Below are 26992 nucleotides of genomic sequence, written 5' to 3' on the forward strand. Positions count from 1 at the left end.
CACAATAAAATCAGGGAAGGCTCCACAGTACAGGCGCAATCTGAGCTGACTCCAGAGTCTGGGAGGAAAGAGTGTAATTCTGGGTCACCTCCATTCTCGTGACTTGTGTCTCTTCCTAAACTGACGCCTGGAAATCCAAATATTCTTCCTTTATTCATGAGAATGTTCAGTCTCTAACCTTGCACGACCAGTCACGTTCAGGTCCATCCTCAACGAAATGCAGGAAGTCCAGTTAAGCAGACTTCGTGCTCTGGGAACCCCGGGAGAGTTGAGAGGAACATTTCCCTCTGTGCCGCAGTGCTCCGGCCCACTGATCCCAGCTTGGTTGTGTGCTTCCGTCACTCTCAGTATCTGGGATGTGGCCAGGGTCCTGCACAGCGCTGCAGGGGTAGCTTTCTGTTGGTATTTTGAAGGAAGGAGGGAATTAGGGTCGTTTCCTGATGGGGTACCAACCACTGGCAAGGGATGGCACACGGCTGCACTCTGGAAGGGCGCAGACACTCCTGGGGGGAAGGGAACGTCAGGAGGGACTCCTTTACTCGTGGCCTTGAAGCCATCAGTCAAATCCTGAGTGGACACTCCCCAGAGTCACGGAGGAGTCTGGGGATGGGAGTGGGTACGGAGGTGGGCACGGGTGGGTGACAGCAGTGCCCTAGGGCTGCAGCGTGGGGCTGCTGTGTGCGGGAGCTGAGAGGTTCAGGAGAGAGGAAGTCAGGCAGGAACCGCCACAGACAGCCTGGAATGGTGCGCAGAGCTCTGCTCACGCGGTTGAAACCTCTGGACTTTGGTCTATTCTCAGTCACGGGCAGAGTCACCGTGGACACTGACTGATGCGCCGAGGTTCAGGCTCTTGCTCTACCCCACACACTCCTGCTCTGCCCCCGGGGTGTGAGGACGCGCTCTGCTGATGCCCTGCAGCGTGCTCAGGCCAGCCCCCGGGATGTGTGCGTAAATCCCGGTGTCTCAGGATGTTTCTCTCACGTGAACAGCATCCCCACTGTGCACCAGAGCAGAAAACTAGCATGGGAAATCCGGCTCTGGGCGGGGGCACTTGAGGCAGAAGGATAGGTGGTGTGTCTGACCCGCAAGGGACCTCTCTGGCTGCGGGGACAGCTCGCTGGGTGTGTGTGGGGTGGGGGCGGGGATGCTGGGGGAGGGAAGAGCATCAGGGAAGCAGGAGCAGAGGCTGAGATAAGGGGACCTGAGGAAGGTGTTGCCAGGAGCAGAGGGACTGAAGGACACGCTCCTGGAAGGTGGGAGACAGCGGGGTAATCACCCCATGGTGTTGTTTGCCTCCAAGCCACTGAAATCGTTCAGGACGTTCTTGCAGACAGGAGTGACAGGTGAGTGGTTGCAGGGTGTTCAGAACTGAATCAGTGGAGACCAGGTTCCAGTGCCCCAAAGGTGACAATATGCCCGTGAATGAAGACCCAGGACTCCTGAAGGGTTTCCCACAGGGCTCCAAAAACGCTCAGTTCCCTGGAGATCTAGGGATCCTATGACACTGAAACTACGCTGAGTCATTCATTGAGACCCGCCTACTGGCAGGCACCAGTCAGGCCAGCTGACATTTCAGAGCTGAAACTCTTGAGGCTCCCAAGTGGTTAGTGTGCGCTTGACGCAAAAGGCAGAGGAGAGAAAGGACTTCAGAGTGGGTGCTGAATAAGGAGCAACGTGGGTTTACGGACCTTGGCCCCTAGGTCAGCTACGAAGAGATGAAATATGCACTGATCCATGCACCTATTGGATTAAGATGTTTTTATCAACTTCATGAGCAAGCTGTGAGTCTTCCAGTCTGTATTCAGTTCCAGATAATAATTCTGAAATTTTTCTGTCAGTTGAAGAAATCCATTCATTATTCACTCAGGGGAGTAGGTTCTGGAACCAATTTTAAATTTACAAATTACTCATAACCTTCTGCATAGTGAATTGATGAGGCAGTTTGTTCTGTCTTTTTAAAAGGGAGTATGTTTCATTCCTTTGTCAAAATCTAAACTCACAAATGAGTAGAAATGAAGATCATATTCTGCTTACCTTGTGGTAAGAATTCAAGTGGAAATGACAGGCATTAGGACTTATTTTTAAGTGACACTATGTCTAACTCTGTCCATTTTCAAGGCAAAAAAATTGTATCATAGATGAATTATTTTTTATGACACATTGGAAAGTGTCCACTTTTTCAAAATTTCCAATTTGCTCTAAGACGTGAACAAATTAGGAACACATATATAAAAAGGGACTTCACTTTAAGAGGCATACATGCTGAAAAGTACCTAACATAACAGTTTCTCACTCTTTCAGAAGGTTAAATTACAGTGATTGGGTTAACTTAAAATAGACCTTGAAAATCAGTAAGTAAAACTACACTTGGTCAGATAAGTGATCTGTATTCATTGAGAACACGCCATCTGCCTCAGTTCAGGTGCACATTATACCTGCCAGGGGACTCAGAATTAGACACCCCTACAATCTCTATTGGGCTTCCCAGGTGGTGCGAGTAGAAAAGAACCCGCCTGCCAATGCAGGAGATATTAGAGATGCCGGTTCGATTCCTGGGTTGGGAAGATCCCCTGGAGGAAGGCATGGCAACCCACTCCAGTATTCTTGACTGGAGAACCCCATGGACAGAGGAGCCTGGCAGGCTACAGTCCATGGGGTCCCAAAGTCAGACACGACTGAAGCAACTAAACAACGGTGGCAGATGTGCCAACTAACTGTACTGAGGGGAGCACTTCACAGCACACACAGACATCACATCACATTGTGCACAATGCCACATGTCAGTTACTTCTCAATGAAACAAGGAAATATGACCATTAAATGACGAGGCCAGCATTCCAAGGAACCCTAAATAGGTACCTTACATGAAACAATGTTGCTGACTCCAGCTTAACTGAAACACAATAATTGATATGAAATGAATATAATGATTTAATATGCTATCTAAATGGGCATGAATGACAAGAGCTCACTAGAAAACTGTTGTTTGAATTACTGACCATTCACAATTTCTTTTTTACTTTTAGTGTTGAATTTACTTCTAAAACATTTTTAGTGTTTTCTAAGACGAATAGATAAGGAGAGTACTTTAAGTGGCAAGAGATGAGAAGTGTAAACAGAAAGAAAGAATTTTTGCATTATATTGTAAAAATACATTGTATTAGTAGTCTGTGTGAGGATTTAAAAAAAACTATGAAGAAAAAACTGTGGATTTTTATTTCACATGCAAATTTTTTCTAATAAATCACTATAGACAGTTCAAGGGGAGAAGGGGGCAACAAAGGTTGAGATGGTTGGATGGCATCACTGACTCAATGGACATGAGTTGGAGCAAAATCCAGGAGATAGTGGAGGACAGGGAAGCCTGGCTTGCTGCAGTCCATGGGATCACAAAGAGTCAGACACAACTTAGCGACTGAACAGCAACTTTCCTTATGTATTACTTTTAGAGCTCTGTATGTGTGTGTGCCTTTTTTTTCCTTTTGCAAAATATATGAATAGTTTCATTTTATAGCACTCACTCCAGTTGGAATTCTGGAGGACCCTAGTCCAGCCAGGAATGGAATGCTCTGCTTTGTGATGGACATTTGTACCTTCAGAGATGAGATGGCCTAAGCTACTTACACATATGTAACAATATGTCTCACTGTTTCCAAATACATTTCCTCGTTTACACTTTAAGACAGGGACAAACTGGGAGACTGGGGCTGACACATGTACACTACCATGTGTAAAGCAGACGGCCAGTGGGAAGTGTCTGTAAAGCACAGAGAGCTCAGCTCAGTGCTTTGTGACGGCCGGGAGGGGTGGGATGGGGGGCTGGGAGGGAGGTTCAAGAGGCTGTATGCATATATATGTAGCTGATTTACTTCACTGTACAACAAAAACTAACGAAACACTGTAAAGCAATTATACTCCCATGAATTAAAAAATAAATAAGTAAGACAGTCCTTTGTCTGAGAGCTTGCAGCAAGACTGAGGTCACCTGGCAATGAATGGCACCATCACCCAAGACCTGTGCAACAGCGTTCTAACTCCTACAATGAACATGCCTCAACGAGCCTTTAGTTTTCCCAACAAAAAAACTGAGGAAAAGCTACGCAGCCGAAGGGGACTTAGTAAAAGACAGTGACAAAGATCAGAGAATAAATTTCACATTTAAAGGCAGGGCTTGTCTTTCAAAAGCTTAAATCTTACATTGCTCTAGGATTATAAGATTCAAAAGAAAACAGCTGAGGTGAAGAGAACTCAGTCTAGGAGTTTACCTTAGAGTCTGCTTTCTGAACTCACTTTAGTGACTGAAAGAAGAATCAAAGTCTATTTTCTTAGTAGAGTCTCACTCACAGGGATGATAGTGAACAGGGAAATAAAACTCATATCGTCTCCTATGCAACAGTGTATAGAAATGAGAGTTGGCTCAAGAAAACTAAGCCCTGGGTCATCGCCAATAAGCTTGAGATATCCCTCATAGCTCAGCTGGTAAAGAATCTGCCTGCAATGCAGGAGACCCCAGTTCAATTCCTAGGTCGTGAAGACCCGCTGGAGAAGGGATAGGCTACCCACTCCAATATCCTTGGGCTTCCCTTGTGGCTCAGCTGGTAAAGAATCCACCTGCAATGCAGGCGACCTGGGTTCGATCCCTGAGTTGGGAAGATCCCCTGGAGAAGGGAAGGCTCCCCACTCCAGTACTCCAGCCTGGAGAATCCCATGGGCTGTAGAGTCCATGCCGTCGCAAAGAGTCAGACACGACTGAGCGACTTTCACTTTCACTGTACCTGAAGTGAACTGGACATTGGCGTGCAGACACACGCGTGGGCATCCTAAGGTCCTAAACTATGTCCGTATTTTTTAATCACACATTTGTCCATCTAGGATTTAGAAAGAATGTTCCACGGACACGTTTGTGCCTCTGAGTATAAAAACTTATTAATAATATCGGTCAAGTAGAACACAAATTGAATTTAATTCTTAGTTTTAACACAGGTGAACAGTGCTATTACTCCTCCCGAAATCTTTTCATTAATCTTTTGGCGGTGGTATATGCATGTTTCTTAAGACTAGAAACCAGGCTCATCAATTAATTAATTTTCTGCTCTTTCACCGGGGGCCCCAGAATGTTGTGTGTTCAGCAGAATTGCTCTCCGAAACTGCCTGCTCAAGGACCCAGAGACCCGTCACCATGGGAAGGCTCTTTCCCCATCATTTCTGGGCAAACGCACAACAGACGGGGGGAGCTCCCCTTCTCAGCACACCTGAGCTGGCGGTTCCTGCTCGGCGTGTGATCCTACCCAGCCCAGCGCTGCTGGCTCAGGCTCAAGCAAGAGACGCAGAGTCACTCTACTGTTGGCACACGACAGAGTGTGAAAGGAGGGCCTGCAGAAGCTCAGGTCTTCCTCTGCACCTGCCAGTTTCTGCCAAAAACCCTCCACTCTACCTGCATTGTCTAGGTTTTTATGAATTTCAATTCTAGATTCAATATTTCAATTTTCTATAATATGACTTAAGGGCCCCTGAATTTTTTTTTTTTAAGCTGTGGTGGTAACTGCCACTTCTAACTCATTGTTTATTTTTTATTGGGGTACAGTTGCTTTGCAGTGTAGCATTAGTTTCTTCTGTACAGTGAAGTGAAGCAGCCACGTGTGTACATATACCCCCTCCCTCTGGGACCTCTCTTGCCCCCCCATTCCTCCCCTCTAGATCATCACTGAGCTGAGCTCCGTGTGCTCTACAGCAGCTTCCCTCTGGCTATCTGTTTTACACATGGTACCTGAAGCTCCAATCCTCTGGCCACCTGATGTGAACAGCCAGCTCACTGGAAAAGACTCTGATGCTGGCAAAGATCGAAAGCAAAAGGAGAAGAGAGCAGCAGAGACTGAGACGGTTGGACGGCATCACCGATTCAAAGGACATGAACTTGGGCAAACTCCAGAAGACGGTGGACAAGGAGGCCTGACGTGCTACAGTCCACTGGGGTCACAAAGAGGCAGCCACGACTTAGTGAGGAACAATAAACAACCATTTATACATGTCAACGCTACTCTCAGCTTGTCCCCCTTCCCCTCACCCCCACGCCCACAAGTCTATCCCCTACATCTGTGTCTCTATTTCTGCTCTGCAAATACGTTCATCTGTATCATCTTTCTAGATTTCACATACATGTGTGAATATACAATATTTATTTTTCTCTTTCTGGCTTAGACCTAAATATAAGACCAGACACTATAAAACTATTAGAGAAAAACCTAAGAAAAACATGCTCTGACATAAACCACAGCAAGATCTTTTTTGACCCACCTCCTAGAGCAATGAAAAGAAAAGCAAAAATAAACAAATGGGACCCAGGTAAACTTCAAAGCTTTTGCACAGCAAAGGAAATCATAAACAAGAGGGAAAGACATCGGTCAGAATGGGAGAAAATATTTGCAAATGAAGCAACAGACAAAGGATTAATCTGTAACTCATTTAAATGGCAGAGAAGGCAACGGTACCCCACTCCAGTGCTCTTGCCTGGAAAATCCCATGGACGGAGGAGCTGGTAGGCTGCAGTCCATGAGGTCGCTAAGAGTCGGACATGACTGAGCGACTTCACTTTCCCTTTTCACTTTCATGCATTGGAGAAGGAAAGGGCAACCCACTCCAGTGTTCTTGCCTGGAGAATCCCAGGGATGGGGGAGCCTGGTGGGCTGCCGTCTATAGGGTCGCACAGAGTCGGACACGACTGAAGCGACTTAGCAGCAGCAGCATTTAAATGGAATGAAGCCCCATAATAGAGTTCTCTTTTCAGTTTCTAAGTAGTCTCCAATTCCTAAGAAAATGCTTACTGTTTACTAAGAAGACATGTATTTATTTGATTCTTACCCTTTTATACTATCAGTTCTAGTTGCTCAATTTCTAGATCTCAATACGGGAGAGAACAGGGGATCGAAAAGAACACAACTAAGTCGCCGCAACTGACATACAAGTAACACATCTGTTTAAAATACCCATGTGTGTGTCTTAGAGTAATTCTAACATATAGGATGTACTTCTGTTTTTATTTATATGAAAAACACGCTGAAGTCTTTGGTGAGAATTACCCAACTCCTCTCTCTCCTTGACCCTCCATCAGGTTCAGGGTACCATCTTCCCAGCTCCCAATTTCAACCCCGTGCTGGATGCTGAGTTGCTGGGAAGCGCGCTCCAGGGATTCGGTGAGTCTGGGGATGTCTAGCTCCTTTGGGGTCATTTTTTCTGTGGTTTTATATTTTATGACTGTGTGTGCATGCTCTCTTAGTCGTGTCTGACTCTGCAGCCCCATGGACTGTAGCCCACCAGACTCCTCTGTCCATGGATCCTCCAGGCAAGAGTACTGGAGTGGGCTGCCATTCCTTCTCCAGGGGATCTTCCCAACTCAGGGACTGAACCCGGCTCTCCTGCACTGCAGGCAAATTCTTTACCATCTGAGCCCCCAGGGAAGCCCTACAGAAGGCAAACACAGCTTCGAACAAAAAGCTGGGCAAAGAAATAGAATAAAAATATAGAAAAGATGACCAGAATTGCTTCTCACCATTGCACATCTGATCAATATATCTTTGCCTCAAATTCTTAAGCGCCTCACCCCTACTACTCAATGAAATTCTTAAGTCAAAAACTTTATCTGGGATAAGCGTCCTTTCTCACTATGTCTGTTTTCTAGCCTGTTTCCTTTGTGACCTCCATATTCGGCTAGACCAGCCCTCTTTCTGCTGTTTCCCAGGGGGGGCAGCTCCTCTACATCCTACAAACTGGCCCAGCACCCCCCACCCCACCCCACTGTTCCCCCACCCCACCTGGAAGGCTGTTTTCTTCTCCAATTCACTCGGCATTCAAATTCTCGTCTTTCAGGAACCCCCTCAAGTGAGCCTTCCTCTTTATAGCCCTTCCTTGTGCTCCAAACTCATCAGGCCAGACGCCTCCTCTCCACAGCCCTGCCCCCACCCCCTCACCCAGCCTGTCCGCCTCTGTCAACTGCAGACCAGTCTGTGAGCTCCGAGGGTGGGGAGGCTGGGTCTCCCACCTTAGAAGTGCATGTCCAGTGAACGAGCAAGAGTTTAGGAAAGAAATGTAGAGAGAAGGGGGAAGTTGTTGAGTCTTTTTTAAAAAGAGATTTAATCTTTAAGATTCAACACAGAGCTGTGAGACGTCAGCATGTGCTAAGGAGACAGCTGGTGAGCAGGGAGATAAACACTGACACCAGAACGTTTGCACCAAACATACAAAGCCTTTCAGGAGAAAGCAAACTGTCAGCTTGGAAGACAAGGTTGCTTTTATGAGAGCGATACTATGTGTATGTGTGTGTCTGTGTGTCTGTGTGTGTGTGTGTGTCCACTAGCAGGACCCCAGAGGAAAATAATAAAGAACTTGAATATGCTCTGAAGTCCACTTTAAGAATCTGCACTGCTTCCATGCCTTTTGAAATATCAATCATCACTAGAAAAATCTAAGGGCAGGGTAACAGAAAGTTGTGGATGAATTCTTCCTTCTGGAGAATATTTTGCTTTAAAACTATAGATCAGAGCAATCTACTCATTGAAAAAAAAGTTTTTTTCTTGCAACAGTTTCAGTTTTCTTGTCATTGCAATTTTAGGGTCAGAATTCAGATTCACTTCGACCCTTGCAGCTTTTTGCTTGTCAGTGTTTTAGCTGAAGGATTCCAGGAGGTTCTGCATGTGACAGCGCAGGCATGCTTCAGGGTGACGGAGCAAGGACACAGGTCAACATGCTTGGAAAGTCAAGCCATCTTGATGCTCCTGGCAAAGTTCAACCAAAAATGACAACTGCAAGTGTTCTCCTTGGCTACTGTGGGTTCTTTCCAGCTTTGCTGAGACAAAACTGACATACAACAGTGTAAGTTCAAGGTGTATGTACACATGATGATTTGACATGCCTGTCGCTAAATGGTTAACCCAGTAAGGTTAGCTTACACATCCTTCTCATCACATAATTCCCATTTTTGTTACTATGCTGAGAACATTCACTGATTACTCTCTCAGCAGCTTTCAACGATGCAATGCAGTACTGTTAACTGTAGTCTTTTCCTTTGCAGAAGCTTTTGAGTTTGATGTAATCCTACTTGACGATTTTTGACTTGGCTCTGTGTTTTATTGATACTTAGAAAAATCAGAAAGCAAAAATATGGTCCGATGCAAATGAAAGGGAGTTGTTTTAATAAAATGTGTCTTACATTGTATAACAGTTCACCAAGGAAAAGCAGTGCCTCCCAGGTAACGGTCTCTAACAGTGCACTTGCCAAGCCCCAACTGTGACCAGCTGCTTCCCTAGCCTGTGCACACTTAGAGCACAGAGCACCTGTGTTTATTTTGTCTCAGTTAGCACATGTAACTTCCAGACCATCCCTATCAGATCCTGGACAATGGGAACTATCTTTGACCTACACGCCTAAATCATGGCAAAACTGCCCGCAAGACTCTGTGGGACCCTCGGTGCTACTTAAATTAGATCCACCACCACCTGCCCCTGCCCTCACTCAGCAATAATACAGTGTGAGCTGTAGGGTGTGTGTAGACACTATTTATACAAGTGGAGGAAGTGTCCCTTTACACCTCGTGGCTGAGTTTTCCTGTATCTCCCCTGGAAGCAACCATTCAGCATCTACTAATTCATGTTCATGGTGACTTTGTAGAAACACATCATGAATAACAAGAATCAACCATACATCATACAAGCCCATAAAACTGGTAAGGATCATTACACTATGCCTTTCTGTTAAACCATCAAGTAGGAATTATTTAGAAATTCCTGGCCCTAATGCAATAGGACAAGAGAGAGAAAACGACACACTGTCTAAAGAATAAGTCAAAATTCTTTGTTTCTGCAGCAGACATTATCAGCAAATTTCAAAATCCAAGGTAATCCAGTAAAAAATTATTAGAAGTATGAGAGTTCAGGAGAAGGAAATGGCACCCACTCCAGTATTCTTGCCTAGAGAATCTCATGACAGAGGAGCCTTGTGGGCTGCTGTCCATAGGGTCACACAGAGTCGGACCAGACTGAGTGACTTAGCAGCACCAGCAGCAGCATGAGAGTTCAATAATTTTTCTGGACACAAGGTCCACATAAAGTTCAATATCATCTATTTCATTAAGGAATTATTCTGTTAAGACCAAAATAAAAATAATATAACTTGAAATATTGATAGAAATACAAATATGAATAATTTTAACCAAATAAAGTTTCTTGTCATTTGCAAAAACTATACAAATGTTTACTTAGTCTTTTAGAAAAGAAAAACACATAAATAATTCAACAGATATGTTAGTGACTTCTCTAAGTTGGTTCCTAAGTTTACAGTTATTTTAATTGATATTTGAATAACATTTTTTGAGATCCATATGAAAATAATTTTAAAAACTTCTAGAAGAATAAATGAGCCAGAATTGCTATGAACTTTGAAAAATGGAGAGTAATTCAAAGAGGTGTATTGTGGATATCCCAACAGGATAAAAACAAAAACCACATTACAATAATTATGTGTGATGATAGCAAAATCAATATGGATATATAACTGAAAACATCTTATTTGTTGCTGTTCAGTTGCTTAGTTGTGTCTGACTCTTTGCCACCCTATGGACTACAGCACACCAGTTCACTGTCCATTACCATCTCCTGGACCTTGCTCAAAACTCATATCCATCGAATCGGTGATGTCATCCAACCATCTCATTCTCTGTTGTTCCTTTCTGCTCCTGCTCTCAATATTTCCCAGTATCAGGATCTTTTCCAATGAGTCTGCTCTTCACATCAGGTGGCCAAAGTATTAGTGCTTCAGCATCAGTCCTTCCAGTGAATATTCAGGATTGATTTCCTTTAGGATTGACTGGATTGATCTCTTTGTAGTCCAATCTCAAGAGTCTTCTCCAACACCACAATTCAAAAGCATCAATTCTTCAGTGCTCAGCCTTCTTTATAGTCCAACTCTCACATCCATATGTGACCACTGGAAAAACCATAGCTTTGACTAGATGGACCTCTGTTGGCAAAGTAATGTCTCTGCTTTTTAACATGCTGTCTAGGTTTGTCATAGCTTTTCTTCCAAGGAGCAAGCGTCTTTTAATTTCATGGCTGCAATCACCCTCTGCAGTGATTTTGGAGCCCAGAAAAATAAAGTCTGACACTGTTTCCATGGTTTCCCCATCTATTTGCCATGAAGTGATGGGACCAGATGACATGATCTTAGTTTTTTGAATGTTGAGTTTTAAGCCACCCTTTTCACTATCCTCTTTCACCTTCATCAAGAGGCTCTTTAGTTCCTCTTCCATTTCCACCATAAGGGTGGTATCATCTGAATGTCTGTGGTTACTGATACTTCTCCCAGCAGTCTTTATTTCAGCTTGTGCTTCATCCAGCCTAGCATTTTGCATGGTGTACTCTGTCTAAAGGAAATCAGTTCTGAATATTCATTGGAAGGACTGATGCTGAAGCTGAAGCTCCAATACTTTGGCCACCAGATGCGAAGAACTGACTTATTGGCAAAGACCCTGATGCTGGGAAAGATTGAAGGCAGGTGGAGAAAGGGACAACAGAGGATGAGATGGTTGTATGACATCACCGACTTGACGGAGGTGCATTTGAGCAAGATCCGGGAGTTGGTGATGGACAGAGAAGCCTGGCATGCTGCAGTCCATGGGGTCACAAAGAGTTGGACAGGACTGAGTACTGAACTGAACTGAACTCTGCATATAAGTTAAATAAGCACGGTGACAATATACAGCCTTGATGTACTCCTTTCCCAATTTGGTACCAGTCTGTTGTTTCATGTCCAGTTCTAACTGTTGCTTCTTGACGTGCATACAGGTTTCTCAGGAGGCAGGTAAGGAGACCTGGTATTCTCATCTCTTTAAGAATTTTCCACAGATTGTTGTGATCCATACAGGCAAAGGCTTTAGCATAGTTAATGAAGCAGAAGTAGATGTTTTCCTGGAATTCTCTTGCTTTTCTGCAATCCAATGGATGTTGGCAATTTGATCTCTAGTTCCTCCGCCTTTTCTAAATCCAGCTGGAACCTCTGGGAGTTCTAGGGTCATTATGTGAAGCCTAGCTTGAAGGGTTTTGAGCATAACCTTGTTAGTACATGAAATAAGTACAATTGTGCAGTAATTTGAGCATTCTTTGGCATTGCCTTTCTTTGGGATTGGAATGAAAACTGACCTTTTCCACTTCTGTGGCCACTGCTGGGTTTTCCAAATTCACTGGCATATTAGTGCAACACTTTGACAGCATCATCTTTCAGGATTTGAAATAGCTCAGCTAGAATTCCATCACCTCCGCTAGTTTTGTTCATAGTAATGCTTCGTAAGGCCCAACATTGATATTTTAGGAATTAATGAACTAAAACAGATTGGAATGTGTGAATTTAATTCAGATAACGATTGTTTTACTACTGTGGACAAGAATTCCTTAGAAGAAATGGAGTAGCCCTCACAGTCATCAAATGAGTCCAAAATGGAGTACTTGGGTGCAGTCTCAAAAACTACAGAATGATCTCTGTTCATTTCCAAGGTAAACAGTTCAATATCACAGTAATGCAAGTCTATGCCCCAAACACTAATGCCAAAGAGATTGAAGGCTATGAAGACCTACAAGACCTTCTAGAACTAACACCAAAAAATAAATAAGAATGATGTCCTTTTCATCATAGGGGACTAGAATACAAAAGTAGGAAGACGAGATACTTGGAGTAACAGGCAAGTTTGGCCTAGGAGTAAAACTCACAGAGTTTTGTCAAGAGAACACACTGGTCACAGCAAACGCCCTCTTCCAACAACACTAGAGACAAATCTACACATGGACATCCCCAGATGGTTAACACCAAAAAACCTTCTACTTATTATTAAAGCTACATTCATTTTGGATCATGCGGTCAACAGACTCCTCTGGAACCATCTCACATACCTTGGGTCCAGGATGTAACCCGGGAGCCTGGGCACCCTGCTGCTCGGTGCCACTTCACTGCAGGCTACCTTTTTGTCACAAATCTGAAATTCCAGTCTTTGGAGAAGATTCTCTGCCTCTCTACCTCCACTCTGCCACTGCCAGACCCTCTTTCTCACATGAACAGACACCCCGCCCCACACTGGGTCTTCAGAGACCCTCCGTCCACCTTTACCCAAACCTCACCCTTGCTCACTGCACGTTTCCACAGCCAACTCACTACCTTCCTATGAGCCCAGCATTTCCAGGACGCATGAAATCCCCAAAACACGATCTGCTTAACATCCCAGTGCTTCAACTCGCTTTTCTACTCATCTCCATAATTTGTCAGAGAAAAATTATACCGCACACAACTCAACAGGCCAGGATGCCCTTACCAAAGCAGAGACCAGCCCCAGCTCCTCTGGGACAAAGGCCTGCAAGGTCTGAGCCCTGGGCTGAGCTAGGGAGTGGTTCAGAGAACGCAGGATGGGGGCCCGGTCATGCAATGAGGACAGCTAAGTCTGCCCAGTGGTGCTGAGGGTGCCGCCTGCCACAGAGCCCGGGAACAGCAACTGTCATACTTGCGACTACAGCTCAAAAGGGTGGGTCCTAAGCCCTGAGGAAGGCATTTCTAGCCTTCTAGCAAGTGGTTGGGAGAAGATTTACATCTCAAAGGAGTAAAGAAAGCATTTACAACTACAAGTTTTCCAAAGTAAATGCTCTCAGAAAAAAGAAAAGCAAAGATCAAAGGCTGATGATAGGAAGAAGTCTATCTAAATACTGGTCAAGCTGAGGGCTGGCTGGGGTCTTCCTGGTCACTACTGTGACCGCGTGTGTGCATGCTAATCTGCCCAGTTGTGTCCGACTCTTTGCGACCCCATGAACTACAGCTCGCCAGGCTCCTCTGTACATGGGATTCTCCAGGCAAGAAAAATGGAGTGGTTTGCCATTTCCTTCTCCAGGAGATCTTTCTAACCCGGGGATCGAACCTGCATCTTTTATGTCTCCTGCACTGGCAGGCAGACCACAATTATAGCTAAATCTCCCTGCAGCGATTGTACATCCCGCCATTTTACCAGGTCGATGGGTTGGTGGAGGAGGAAGCGCTGGCCTCAGAGCCTAGGAGCAGGGCCTCTGTTACAAGCAGGGGCCTGACTCCCTCCTCTCACAGCTCCCTCCCCCAAGGCTCTTCCTTCTCTGGAGGGTCTGCACTGAGTAAGGGGCAGATGAGACCCTGAGCAGAGCAGCTGAAGTTTGTCAGGTGGGTTAAACTGGAGCTGTGTCTTCCCTGATACTCCAACGACAGAGTTAGTGGCAGGAGCTGAGCTCTGCAGGAGTAGGAGAGAGGATGAGCATATCTGTCACTCTTGAGGTCAGGGAGACTAGACCCCGCCCCACTAGGCACAAGTGTGCAAGAAGGCTCCTCAGGGGTCAGAAAGGGAGGGGCACCATCCCATAATGTTCTTGTTTAGTTGCTCAGTCACGTTAGACTCTTTGCAACCCCATGGACTACAGCACACCAGGCTTCCTTGTCCTTCACCAACTCCTGGAGCTTGCTCAAACTGACGTCCATTGAGTCAGTGATGCACCCAACCATTTCATCCTCTGTTGTCTCCTTCTCCTCCTGCCTTCAGTCTTTCCCAGCATCAGGGTCTTTTTCAATGAAATGACTCTGCATCAGGTGGCCAAAGTATTGGGGCTTCAGCTCCAGCATCAGCCCTTCCAATGAATATTCAAGGTTGATTTCCTTTAGATTGACTAATTTGATCTCCATGCTGTCCAAGGGACTCTTTTTTTTTTTCTTTTTTTTTTTTTAAGGGACTCTTAAGAGTCTTCTCCAGCACCACAGTTTGAAGGCATCAATTCTTCAGTACTCAGCCTTCTTTACGGTCCAGCTCTCACATCATAATAAGTGCCGTCAAACCTTCCACAGTCTTCTGTGCTAGAATCCGTCTTGGCTAAAAGATGAGCATATATATGGGGAGGGCCCTGGGACAGGTCAGATGTGGGGGAAGAGGCGAGATAACTGGCCAGAGCGGAACAGAGCCCTAGAAAAAGTGCCCCAGATCAGTGATTTAAATCACGTCTCTGGCACACTCCTCATGAGGGACCTTGCTGCTCTCTTCTCTAGGTCTGTGTCTCTGCTTTGCTCCTGCTCTACATGAACTGCTTCTTTGTTTGCTTTGCACGAGCTGTGCTGCCAATAAACTCTGTGCCTGCTTCACCCCATTTCTGTGGGGAATGCCTTCTCCAAAAAAGCCAAGGGCCCTGGTGGACTCACCTGCTGCTGGCAGGACCAGAGCAGTGACTTTCCTCTCAGTGCACATCTGTTGTAAGTCATTCGGAGACGTGTGGTGAGAAGGACATGGGGTCTGTTCAAACCAGATCAGTGTGGAGTGCAGGGAAGCCTTTTGCTGGTGGGGTAGGAGGGGAGGGGAGAAAGGCCACATTGTCTCCTCCCCTCTATTTTTATTGAATCTTTTAAAAAAGAAAAGTCTGTAGCACCAGGAAAAGGGGAGACAGAAGGCACCTCGGCCATGGCAGGGGTACCCTGAAACTTCCACTCAAGCTGGGCCTTCTCCCTCCACTGAGAGCACCAGGGGACGAGCTGGCCCACTGGCCTGACCGCTGCACCGTGGGCCCTCCCTACCTGCAGCGTGGCACTCACAGCACTCACTCACTCACCAACACAACTCTCTTCCAGGCTGTGACAAGGACCTGCTGATCGACATCCTGACCCAGCGCTGCAACACCCAGAGGCTGCTGATCGCCGAGGCTTACCTGGGTGCCTTCAGCCGGGTGAGTCCCCCCAACCCCTCTCGTTTCCATGCGAACTTCTGAGACACCTCCAAACAGGGTCTGGTATGCTCTCTAGTCTCTGATCACAAAGGTGTCTGACTTCACTGAACATTAGAGACAGTTCCTCTGCCTCAAACATGTGGCACAGAATGTGGGAAAGAGACACATCAGAAGTGCCTGTATGTGATGTGTGACCCCACCAGCCCTTTCTGAGAAATCATTCACTTGATAGAGTAGAACCTCTCACAGCCCAACACCACCAGCTGGTCCAATTAGGCACTGCCTGGGAACACCCCGTGTTCAGCTCCAGGGAAGGCACACAGGGACTAACGATCCAGGCCCAGAAAGAAGATCTTTTCCTCCAGTTCTCCCGAGATCCTCACCCGCATCTCTATCCAAGTGGCTTCCCCACTAGTTTTTCCTCCCAAATCTACAGTTAGAGACCATTTGAAAAGAATGGTGCTCAAAAATAGTTTCAGGCAATAGAACCATCCAGAATACTTTACATAATCATGCACTGGTTTCGAAGCAGGTGCCGTTAAGGATTTCTCTCCTTTTTTGTGCAGTTAAACCACAGAATAAAAATGAAAACTCTTCGGTCCAAAAGGACCTGGAATAGCAATTACTTTTTGTCAACTGACCATTATCGATGAAATACCATCATAACTCTTCCTCTGTAAGACTAGTTCTTAAGGAATTAGTCCATCTCCAAACCTCAGGCTCTGAACAACGACAGTACACAAAACAAAGCTGTTCTCTGCTTTAGAATGAATGACATCTACAAAGCCACCACTGCTCATGAAATTAGCTGAATTAAGCCATAGTAGGCAATCAGTTGTTTTTTTGTTTTTTTGGTTTTTTTTTCTAGGTAAAACTATTCCTTTTGTTATGTTCCTATGATACCCGGAGTAGTTTTCCTTTGAAAGAAAATATAAAAGCTATACAAGTTGCAGCATCAGTCACCCAATATTGCTGTAATATGCATACTGCTGTAAGAGAGGTCATTTTCAGTAACTTCTTATCCCAAAAGTTTACATACATCTGTGCTTTTCATAGATAAGGTTAACTTAGGTAAAAGCAATACTTTATCACTCTCTACAAAATGGCCCTAAAACAGACCAAGAAAAAACTAAGAAACGAGGCATCTGCACCTTCTCAGACACCGGATCCTCCAGGGAAGAGGCCTTACCACACGCCCAAGGTCTCAGAGTGGTCAGACCCCCTGTGCTAGGGCCCCAGGCCTCCAGGGAACTTGAGGACCCTCAGAGGAGCCTGCTGGGGCCCCTTGGCTCTGAGAGACCCCATCAGGTCAGTTACCTAGTCACTTGTACTGCCGTGGGTCCCTGGTTCACATGGTCCCGATTTGGGCATTCCCACATGGTACCCAATGGATGTGGAAATGGTCCCCCCCTCAAGCTGCTGCCCCAAGACCTTACCCTGGGTATCCCTAAACTGAAGGCAGGAGGAGTCCAAGCCTGAAACTCCACTGTCTCGCTTTAATACAGGAGCATTAATGTCGATTCCCCCACAAAATACCCATCTGTGCACCGAATTCAATCCATCCTCCCACCGCTCTCACCAAGTGCCCAGCATCTGCACTCTGACCCTCACACTGGGCTGGCCACCTCTTGCTCTGCCCACTGCAACAAGAGGAGGCCCTGCAGGTCTGCAAACTGCCCGGCCAGGACTCCGTGCACTCCCCCGGGACCTGCACACTCAGGCAGCTCCAGACACCGCGCCCCCTCTCCCCACCCCCCCCACCCCCCCAAGACTGCCACACCACATCCTCTCCTGCCTCCCCACCTCTCCCTCCCCGCCAGGTGTGCGGACTGACCTTACCTGCCACCCCTCAGCCCTCACCTCCTGGAGTCAGGGATCGGGTCCAGCCAGGGTCTGATATAGAACAGGAACTGTATTCACTGAAGTCCACTCTGCCTGTAAATAAAAAGGAGGGGAAAAAATCACATTAGGGCACACTTAACAGTTAAAAAAAACACTGACAAACTGCCTCAATGTCCCTTTTCCTTCATTTCTTCCTCTGGATGCCCCCCAGTCACCCTGCCAGACGTTGGGGATGGCTTCCTGACCGCCCCCACTGCTCACGTTCAAAATGACTTCTTCCACCTGGACAAGGCTAGTTTTCCCTTCCTGTGGGGGAGCTGATAGATTTCCTGTATGTTAACCATTGATTTTTATTAACATGAATAACAAAGATGAGAGGAAATTACTCTCTTAGCTGCTGAATAAGGTACAGTTCTGGGCACATTCCATAAATACTTCCTCCTATACTTTATACTTTATACTATACTTTACATTAGAGACGAGCTGCTGATACTGGTCTCGAGACACACAGAGAAGCCTTGGAACACCGCCGACACACTGGTCAGTGTGAGGAACGCGGCACTCCAGACCCTTACCCAAAGCAGTTCTCCCCAGGGCAGTGGAAGCTGGGACCCAACATGCCCCTGGGCTGGGAGGGACTGCCCCAGCTGAAGGGCTGGGCAATCTGACAGTGGTTCCTAGAGGGGGCAAGGTCACCTGAAGTGATACTCCAGGATACAAACTGGTGCAGCCACTGTGGAGAGCAGTATGGAGATTCCTTAAAAACAGTTAGCCTATGATCCAGTAACCCCACTCCTGGGCATATATCTGGAGAAAATTCTAATTCAAAAGATACATGCATCCCAGTGTCCATAGCAGCATTTAGTAGCCGAGACATGACTTTTATATATAAGACAACCTAAATGTCCAATGACAGAAGCATGGATAAAGAAGATGTGATGTGTATATATGTACAACGGAATATTGCTCAGCCATAAAAAATGAAATAATGCCATTTGGAGCAACATGGATGGACTTAGAGACATTATCATACCAAATGAAGTAACAGAGAAAGAGAAATACCATATGATATGTTAAACATAGAATATACTTAAACATAGAATCCTTAACATAACTGAAACATAAACTTAAACACAGAATCCTTAAAATAATACAGACGAATCTCCATAAAAAACAGAAACAGACTCACAGACATAGAAAACAAACATATGGTATCAAAGGGGAAAGGTGTTGGGGAGGATAAATTAGGAGTCTGATATTCTTGCCTGGAGAATCTCATGGACGGAGGAGCCTGGTAGGCTACAGTCCATGGGGTCGCAAAGAGTCGAACACGACTGAGCGACTTCACTTTCACCTTTGGGATTAACAGATAGACACCACTGTAAATAAAATAGATAAACAACAATGGTTTACTGTATAGCACAGGGAACTCTACTTAACATCTGGTAGCAACCTATAATGAATCACTCTGCTGTATACTTGAAACTAATACAACATTGTAAGTCAACTATATGTCAATATAAGTAAATACATTTTTTAAAAACTTACTTACCAGTGCACAGTGACAAAGCAGCTTGCACAAGTGTTTTTATAATGTAATATACAATTTCCCGAGTGTTTACAGGATGACTATTGGGGTCGGCAGAATGAAGACAACATCTCAGTCACACTTCATACAGGACTACAACAACATGGCTTCAAAGCAAGTATCTTTTCACAACAGCAGGAAAAGCAATAGAAGTTAAAAACGTATTGCAACAAGCAGAGTGCGGGCCATCCTCCTTTCTCTTGCCCTGAGTGCACACATTTAGGTAAAGGTGAAAGGAAGAAAGAAAGGGAACCGCCACGTCACTTTCAGCTTAAGTGGCACTGTCGGAGCCGCTGCGGCGCGGCCCACCTGCAGCTCCAACAGATCCGCCTGAACAGCGCCCTCCCACCGGCTTAGTTTAGGCCCAGGCCGTGAAGCCCACGGAGTCCCTTTGGGGCGAGTCTTTGGCAAAGAGGAAAGAGCAGCAGTCAGGCTGGGAGAGGCGCCCTGAGAAGACTGCATCTGCAAAGCTGTGTCTACCCCTCCAGAGAGCATTTAAGACGCTGACTAGATGACGCAGTTGAAGGCTCCGCTCTGAGCTTGAGAAGTTTGGCTGCTTCAACATGTCACTCAATACCTATTTTCCCTAATGAAAGTACTGTCTTCTGATGTCCTGAAAAACGAGCCACCACTACAGTGAGCTTCCCAGGTGGTACTAGTGGCAAAGAACACACGTGCCAATGCAGGAGACTTCAGAGATCCAGGTTCGATCCCTGGGTCAGGAAGATCCCCTGGAGAAGGAAAGGGCAACCCCCTCCAGAATTCTTGCCTGGGAAATTCCAAGGACAGAGGAGCCTGGCGGGCTACAGTCCATAGGTAGCAAAGAGTCAGACAGGACTGAAGCAACGCACACATGCACGAATACCATGTTAGAATGAACTCGTGCTCTGGAGAAAAGATGAAGCCTGGCGATAAACAGGGCATATTGTAAACGGGGACAGCAGGCTCTATGAAGGAGGCCGACGGCACAGACAGCAAAGGAACACGCGGGGCGCTGAGGGAGGGGCCTGAAGACCCAGGAGCTGCAGGAAGCCGGCCGGGTGGAGCCGGTGGGGAGCAGGGATAGCAGCAGCAGGAGGTGAGGGCAGGGATGTGACCACCACAGGCCCATTGAGCGCCCTGGAGACCATCACATAAAACACCTGCACGTTTGCTATATTCTGAGCTGAGCTGCACAAAAGGAGTTGTAATTCGTCCTGGAGTTTGGAGTGGGTAAGGGCCTTTCTGCAGAGAAGTGACTAGCTGATGTGCACGTTCCAGGGTCACCTGTCAGGTGTGCTGGGAGGGCAAACGGGAGGGCACAAGGGGGCGCTTGTGGAGGCCTGGGCACTGACCGCAGGAGCAATGACCACGAGAGGCCGAGGCTGCAGGGGTAACTGGGCATAAAATCGTCAGTTTGGGGATGCATTCGTTAAGTTAGAGGTCATGGAATCACTGACAACTAGATACTGTAAAGGCTGTGAGAAATACAAGGGAACAGACAACTAATGAGGTGGCTGCTGCTGCTGCTGCTAAGTCGCTTCAGTCGTGTCCGACTCTGTGCGATCCCACAGACGGCAGCCCACCAGGCTCCCCCGTCCCTGGGATTCTCCAGGCAAGAACACTGGAGTGGGTTGCCATTTCCTCCTCCAATGCATGAAAGTGAAAAGTGAAAGTGAAGTCGCTCAGTCGTGTCCGACTCTTAGCGACCCCACGGACTGGAGCCTACCAGGCTCCTGCATCCATGGGATTCTCCAGGCAAGAGTACTGGAGTGGGTTGCCATTGCCTTCTCCGGGGTGGAGAGAAAGAAAAAAGTGGGGACAGAGAACACAGCTAGTACCCGCCATTTTAAACCTACAGCAAATTACCTAATATTTTGGGGGGGAAAAAAAGACCTTTTGAGTGCCTCATACCGGCCAGAAAACATGTTAAGGACTTCACCTGAGCAAACACTGTCTAGTAAGGTCCACGCTGAGGTGGGAGCTGTCCTCGCTATGCAGACCGGCCCGGGCAGCCAGGCGAGCCACCCACAGCGCAGCTGATGCTCCGCCCGGACTGAACCTAGGCCACCTCCCGCCCGGGCGCCACCCGCAGTCTTTTTCACCGAAGTGCTCCGGCTTCCTCGAGGTCCCTTATCAAATCCGTGTGCTACAGCCCTGCGCACACACGCACATGTGTACACGTGCGCTCCGGCGCACAGCTCCTCCGCGCCATCTAGCGGCCGCGCCGAGCCTCACCGGGCTGTGGAACCCGCGCAGGTGTTCAGGTTAGAGCCCACTGCGATCACAGGGAAAGTAAGGGGAAGATGCTGTCACGAATTTTCGGGAGGAATAGGGGCCCCAGAAATGACTGAAGATCAAATGGAAGATTTTTCCATGCCCAAGCCATTGCCTGTATGTTTTACGTTTAATCAGTAAATTTAGGGCTTTCTCCTCCCACGTTCATTCCTTCATTCTCCAACTTGTTACAGGTTCGTTTATACAGGGTGTACACCATAAACTCTGCACATCTGACCACTCAGCACTTGGCCAGATTTGGGAACATTTGTGATAAAGCCGTTTCTTGTTGTTTAGTCGCTCAGTCGTGTCCGATTCTTTTTACCCCATGGACTGTAGCCCGCCAGGCGCCTCTGTCCATGGGCTTTCCCAGGCAAGAAGACTGGAGTGGGTCTTTCCTTCTCCGGGGGCATTTTCTCGACCCAGGGATCAACCCCACCTCTCCTGCATTGCTAGAAAGATTCTGTACCGCTGAGCCAGCTGGGAAGCCTGAGACAGACTTGGGGGGCCATAAATTCACGTAATATGGTCATTCATCTAGTGTAATAAACTCAAGGGTGGAGCTGCCGTGGCAGAGAAACAATCAGCTTCCCTGAGGGCCGGAGGAAGGCTCGCAAAGAGTTGCTGATTCTACCGTTTCCATCTGGCCCCCTTTGAACCTTTGAGGCACGGCACTGAATTTAATTTTTTTTTTTTTTTTTACTGGGGTATTGGGACAATATTAGTTGCATAAATTGAGAAGTCTTCTTTCACCCTCTGCTTTCTACAAAATATTGTGTATAAATGATTTTACTTCTACATTAAAATGTGTTATAGATTTTATGAAGTGACTCCACTTGGGTCTAGAGATTAAAGAGGGTGGATTACTTGTGAATCCAGTTTTGGGTTTTTTTTTTTTTTGCTGTTGTTTGTTTGTTTTTGTTTATATAAGGAAATTTAGATTGAGTTTGAAATTCTTCTTGACTATTTTGGTAATTTGTGGCTGTCAACAAATTTATACTTTTCAACTAAATTTTAAAATATAGTGGTGTATCTTTATGTTTTTATCCAGATATATGCCTAGGACTTGGATTTCAAGATCATATGGTAGTTGTATGTTTAGTTTTCTGAGGAGCTTCCATGCTGTTCTCCATAGAGGCTGCACCAATTCCTCTTCCCAGGAAGAGGAAGGCTACCTTGCCCACCCTCCCCCAGCAAACTGAGCCTGGCTCTGCTCGCCTGTCATGACACCGCCACAGGCGGTCTCTAGGGACGCAGCAGCCAGGTGACAGGAATGACCTACAGGTGCTGAGTGCAGCCTCTCCAGCAGGTATTATTTTAGGCTTTATGATGACGGCAAAAAGACACGTGCACCCCAGTGTTCACAGCAGCACTCTTCACAATAGCCAGGACATGGAAGCACCCTAGATGTCCATGGACAGAGGAATGGGTAAAGACGATGTGGAATGTGTATGTGGTATGTATATGGAATATTGCTCAGCCATAAACAACAATGAGATAATGCCACTGGCAGCAACACAGAGACCCAGAGAGCACTATACTTAGTGAAACAAGTCAGAGAGAGAGGACAGACACTGTATGACATCACTAATGTGTAGAATCTGAAAGATGACACAAATGAAATTATCTACAAACCAGAAACAGACTCACACGCGCAGAGAACAGACTTGGGGTTGCCAAGAGTAAATGTGGGGGAGGGATAAATTAGCAGGATGGGATTAACACATACACATCACTATATGTAAAATAGATAAACAACAAGGACCTACTGTGTAGCACAGGGAAATTTAGTCAACATTTTGTAATAACCTAAAAGATTATGAAAAAAGAACATATAAACATATATATATAGCTTAATCACCTGAAACTAACACAACATTGTAAATAAATTATATTTCAGCTAAAAATATATATAGCGGTATAAATGTGTTCATAATATTCTCTTTTTCCCTAATGGGAAAATATCTGTAGTATTTGAGTATGTTTCTCTTACATTGCCAATATTTTTGCATTTTCTTTTTTCTTGTCAGTCTAATTAGAATTTTATTAACATTCAGAAAATTAGGTTTTGATTTCATTGACAGTTTTAGTATTTATTAATTTTCTATTTCATTGAATTATGATCTTATTCTCATTTCCTCCCTTTTTTAAAATTTAAAATATATGAATATATATTTCATACATGTGTAATACAGTTACATTAATCCATCACAGTCTGCATTCCATCCTGTCATTTCCTCCCTTGTTATACTGGATTAAATGTATTCTTTTCTTTCTAGTTTTCTTGAGGTGGAAGATTAGGTCATTGACTGCCTGTTTCTTTTCAAATATAAATATTTAAAGCTAAAATGTATGTTCAATCACTGTCTCAGCTGCATGTCACAAATTTTGACCTGTTATATTTTCAGGTTCATTAAATAAAGTATCTGGGGTTCTCCAGATACATCTTTATTATTAGTTCGCAGTTGATTTTGCTGCAGTGGGAGAGTAAACTCACGGAGAGACAAGTCATGAGCCATGCTGAAGGAAGCGTGCCACCCTCATGCTGTTCTGAAGATGCAAGGTCCTCGCTATTGGAAGGATGCCCACAGGCACCTAGAGGCAGGGAGAAGTGAGGGATTAGCTACATGACTGTGGAGGCGGACAGGCCAAAATCCACAGGGCAGGCCAGCCGAGACCCGGGCCAACTGGAGGCTCAGAGAGGGTAGCAGCCTGAGGTCAAGGACCAGCTGCTGGCAGAACTCTTGAGGGAACATCTTCAGCAGACTGAAGGAGTCGCGCCCACATAGTGGAGGGCAATCCACTTGACTTGAAGTCCACTGATTTCAATGTTACTCATCTAAAAACACCTTCACAGAACCATCTAGAACAATGTTAATGGCCCAGCAAAAGTGAATAAAGTTAACTATCAGAAGCGACTTCTGAACGCCCATCCCAAAGCAACTTCTCGTCTGTCTCATGTCCCTAAACCTGTAAGGCCATTCTGACCTCTTATCTGAATTTTTAGAACCCTCTTGAACTAGTGTTTAGGATCTTATGATGTGAAAAATGACGATCAGAGCCTTCCAAAGCATCAGCTCACATTTCCACTTACATTATGTCTGGGATGTTTGCGGATGTGGATCCTCTTGAAAACAGAGACTGTGTGTTGTTTTTCTCCAGCTCCTACCATCTTGTCTGAGAAAAAGTAGAAATAAAAACACACTGAATCCACTGCTGCCTTTCCTTCAAAACGATGTGCTGAGCTCATGTGGGCAGGAGAGCAAAGTCTTCACAAGCTCGTGTGCTCACGACGGCTTTATCATTGCTTTTGCCTGCCTCCTGACAGCACACAGGACTGTTTGTTACAGAAATTAGAAACAGTTGACGCCAAAAGACAAGGAATTGACTGGAATACCAGCTCTGTGAGGAGGCGATCTTATAAGTCTTATATATACTTCAAGACCAGCCACAGGTCCAGGCATTCAACAGACTGCCTTGACCTGAGCAAAAATTCAATAGATTCTCTCTGTCACCAATCACCACCTTGTGGGTGATGCTTTTCTTTGCTAAAAAAGAAACGCAGGAAATATACTGCCAGATTGTACCAAATAAAATGAAAATTATGACAATTTTGTTTTTTACTGTAACAAAGTTTATTGTGCCTTATTGAATTATCTTATAATTATCTTATAATTCATCTCATAACTAAACTGTTGCATATTTTAACATATAACTGAATATATACTGTACATTTTAACAAGAAATGGTACATTTAACAAATCTTTCAGATATCTTTGTAACCCTAGAAAACATAAATTGGACATATTTTATATTTTTAAACATCTGCTCTATATGAGTAAAATGAAAACTAAATTAAAACCATCAGTTTCATGCCTTTAGAGCTGTATTTTAAGGACAAAAATCTAGCATGCTTGTTTTTCTTTTTCAGGTGACTATTTGAAGAAAGTTCCCAGACAGCTTACTTAACTCATGTACACAAGCTTTTTGGCAACAGTATAACCAGAAACTCTTTACTGAAAGACACTGCTACAATGATAAAACAAAATGCATATTTTCTTTAAGGACTAATATTTCATTACTTCCACACAAAACTATTATACTCCCTACTGAAATGCTTTCAGTTTCAACTTTTATTTATTTTAAACTTTTCAGATGTTAACTTTTATTTACGAGCTCAGAAGAGGGGTTGTGTTGGGATTAAAGAAGGATCATGGTTCTGTGTTTGTGTAACTAGAATATCCATACAGATGATGTCTGGCATGGAGATATGACCACACACTCATTTTCTTTTTTTTCTTTTTTTAAAATATAAATTTATTTATTTTAATTGGAGGCTAATTACTTTACAATATTGTATTGGTTTTGCCATACATCAACATGAATCCGCCACAGGCATACACGTGTTCCCCATCCTGTACCTCCCTCCCACCTCCCTCCCCATACCATCCTTCTGGGTCATCCCAGTGCACCAGCCCCAAGCATCCTGTATCCTGCATCGAACCTGGACTGGATTTATTTCATATATGATATTTTACATGTTTCAATGCCATTCTCCCAAATCATCCCACCCTCTCCCTCTCCCACAGAGTCCAAAAGACTGTTCTATACATCTGTGTCTCTTTTGCTGTCTCGCATACAGGGTTATCATTATCATCTAAATTCCATATATATGCGTTAGTATACTGTATTGGTGTTTTTCTTTCTGGCTTACTTCACTCTGTATAATAGGCTCCAGTTTCATCCACCTCATTAGAACTGATTCAAATGTATTCTTTTTAATGGCTGAGTAATACTCCATTGTGTATATGTGCCACAGTTTTCTTATCCATTCATCTGCTGATGGACATCTAGGTTGTTTCCATGTCCTGGATGTTATAAACAGTGCTGCGATGAACATTGGGGTACACGTGTCTCTTTTGATTCTGGTTTCCTCGGTGACATCAATCATTTTGAAACCCTCAAGTCCATCATCTGGTGTAACCCACGTACACACATGTGAACCCAAACCAAACTAGCTATTACGGAAAGGGGCAAGGAGAAGGGAATCCTGCTAGAAGACGTTCTGCAATTATTCCGTTTTCCCGACAAACTTGGGAAGTGGTATAATGCAAGTATTTGCTTTCCCTGCACAGGACCTGGTCGGGGACTTGAAGGAGAAGCTTTCCAATCACTTCAAGGATGTCATGGTCAGCCTCATGTACCCCCCACCCTCGTATGATGCCCATGAGCTGTGGCACGCCATGAAGGTAGAGTGGGCCACCCTGTGATACTGCCATGTGTGATCAGGGAGGGGAGGAGGCATGTCAGCAAGGAAGACACAAGAGAAACGCTTGGGGAGAGGGGGTTGTCATGAAAGGAGGAGGCCTCCATAGCCCAGCAGCAGGATCACTTGACTCTTCTTTTGAGCAAACTCAGACCCACGACCCAGCCCTGTGCAGAGCTGCCAAGAGGAATGAGGAAATGAGGTTCTTTGGGGGCTGTTTGCATTTTTCTCTTCCCGAGTATGGCTTTCAGCTTCCCTGATGGCTCAGTGGTAAAGAATTCACCTGCCAA

General features: G+C 45.4%; 1 protein-coding gene across 1 annotated transcript in view; it reads left to right on the forward strand.

Annotated features, from left to right (window-relative positions):
* Positions 1-5179: 5179 nt before the first annotated feature.
* Positions 5180-26992, forward strand: part of ANXA10 (annexin A10) — a 43088-nt gene continuing 21275 nt past the window's right edge. The window contains exons 1-4 of the mRNA XM_052645224.1: positions 5180-5317; positions 7109-7190; positions 15656-15750; positions 26572-26685. Of these exons, the coding sequence (XP_052501184.1) occupies positions 5180-5317; positions 7109-7190; positions 15656-15750; positions 26572-26685 (429 nt within the window). The remainder of the gene's footprint in view (positions 5318-7108; positions 7191-15655; positions 15751-26571; positions 26686-26992) is intronic.

Source organism: Budorcas taxicolor, chromosome 8, assembly GCF_023091745.1.
Source record: "Budorcas taxicolor isolate Tak-1 chromosome 8, Takin1.1, whole genome shotgun sequence".
NCBI classification, from domain to species: Eukaryota; Metazoa; Chordata; class Mammalia; order Artiodactyla; family Bovidae; genus Budorcas; species Budorcas taxicolor.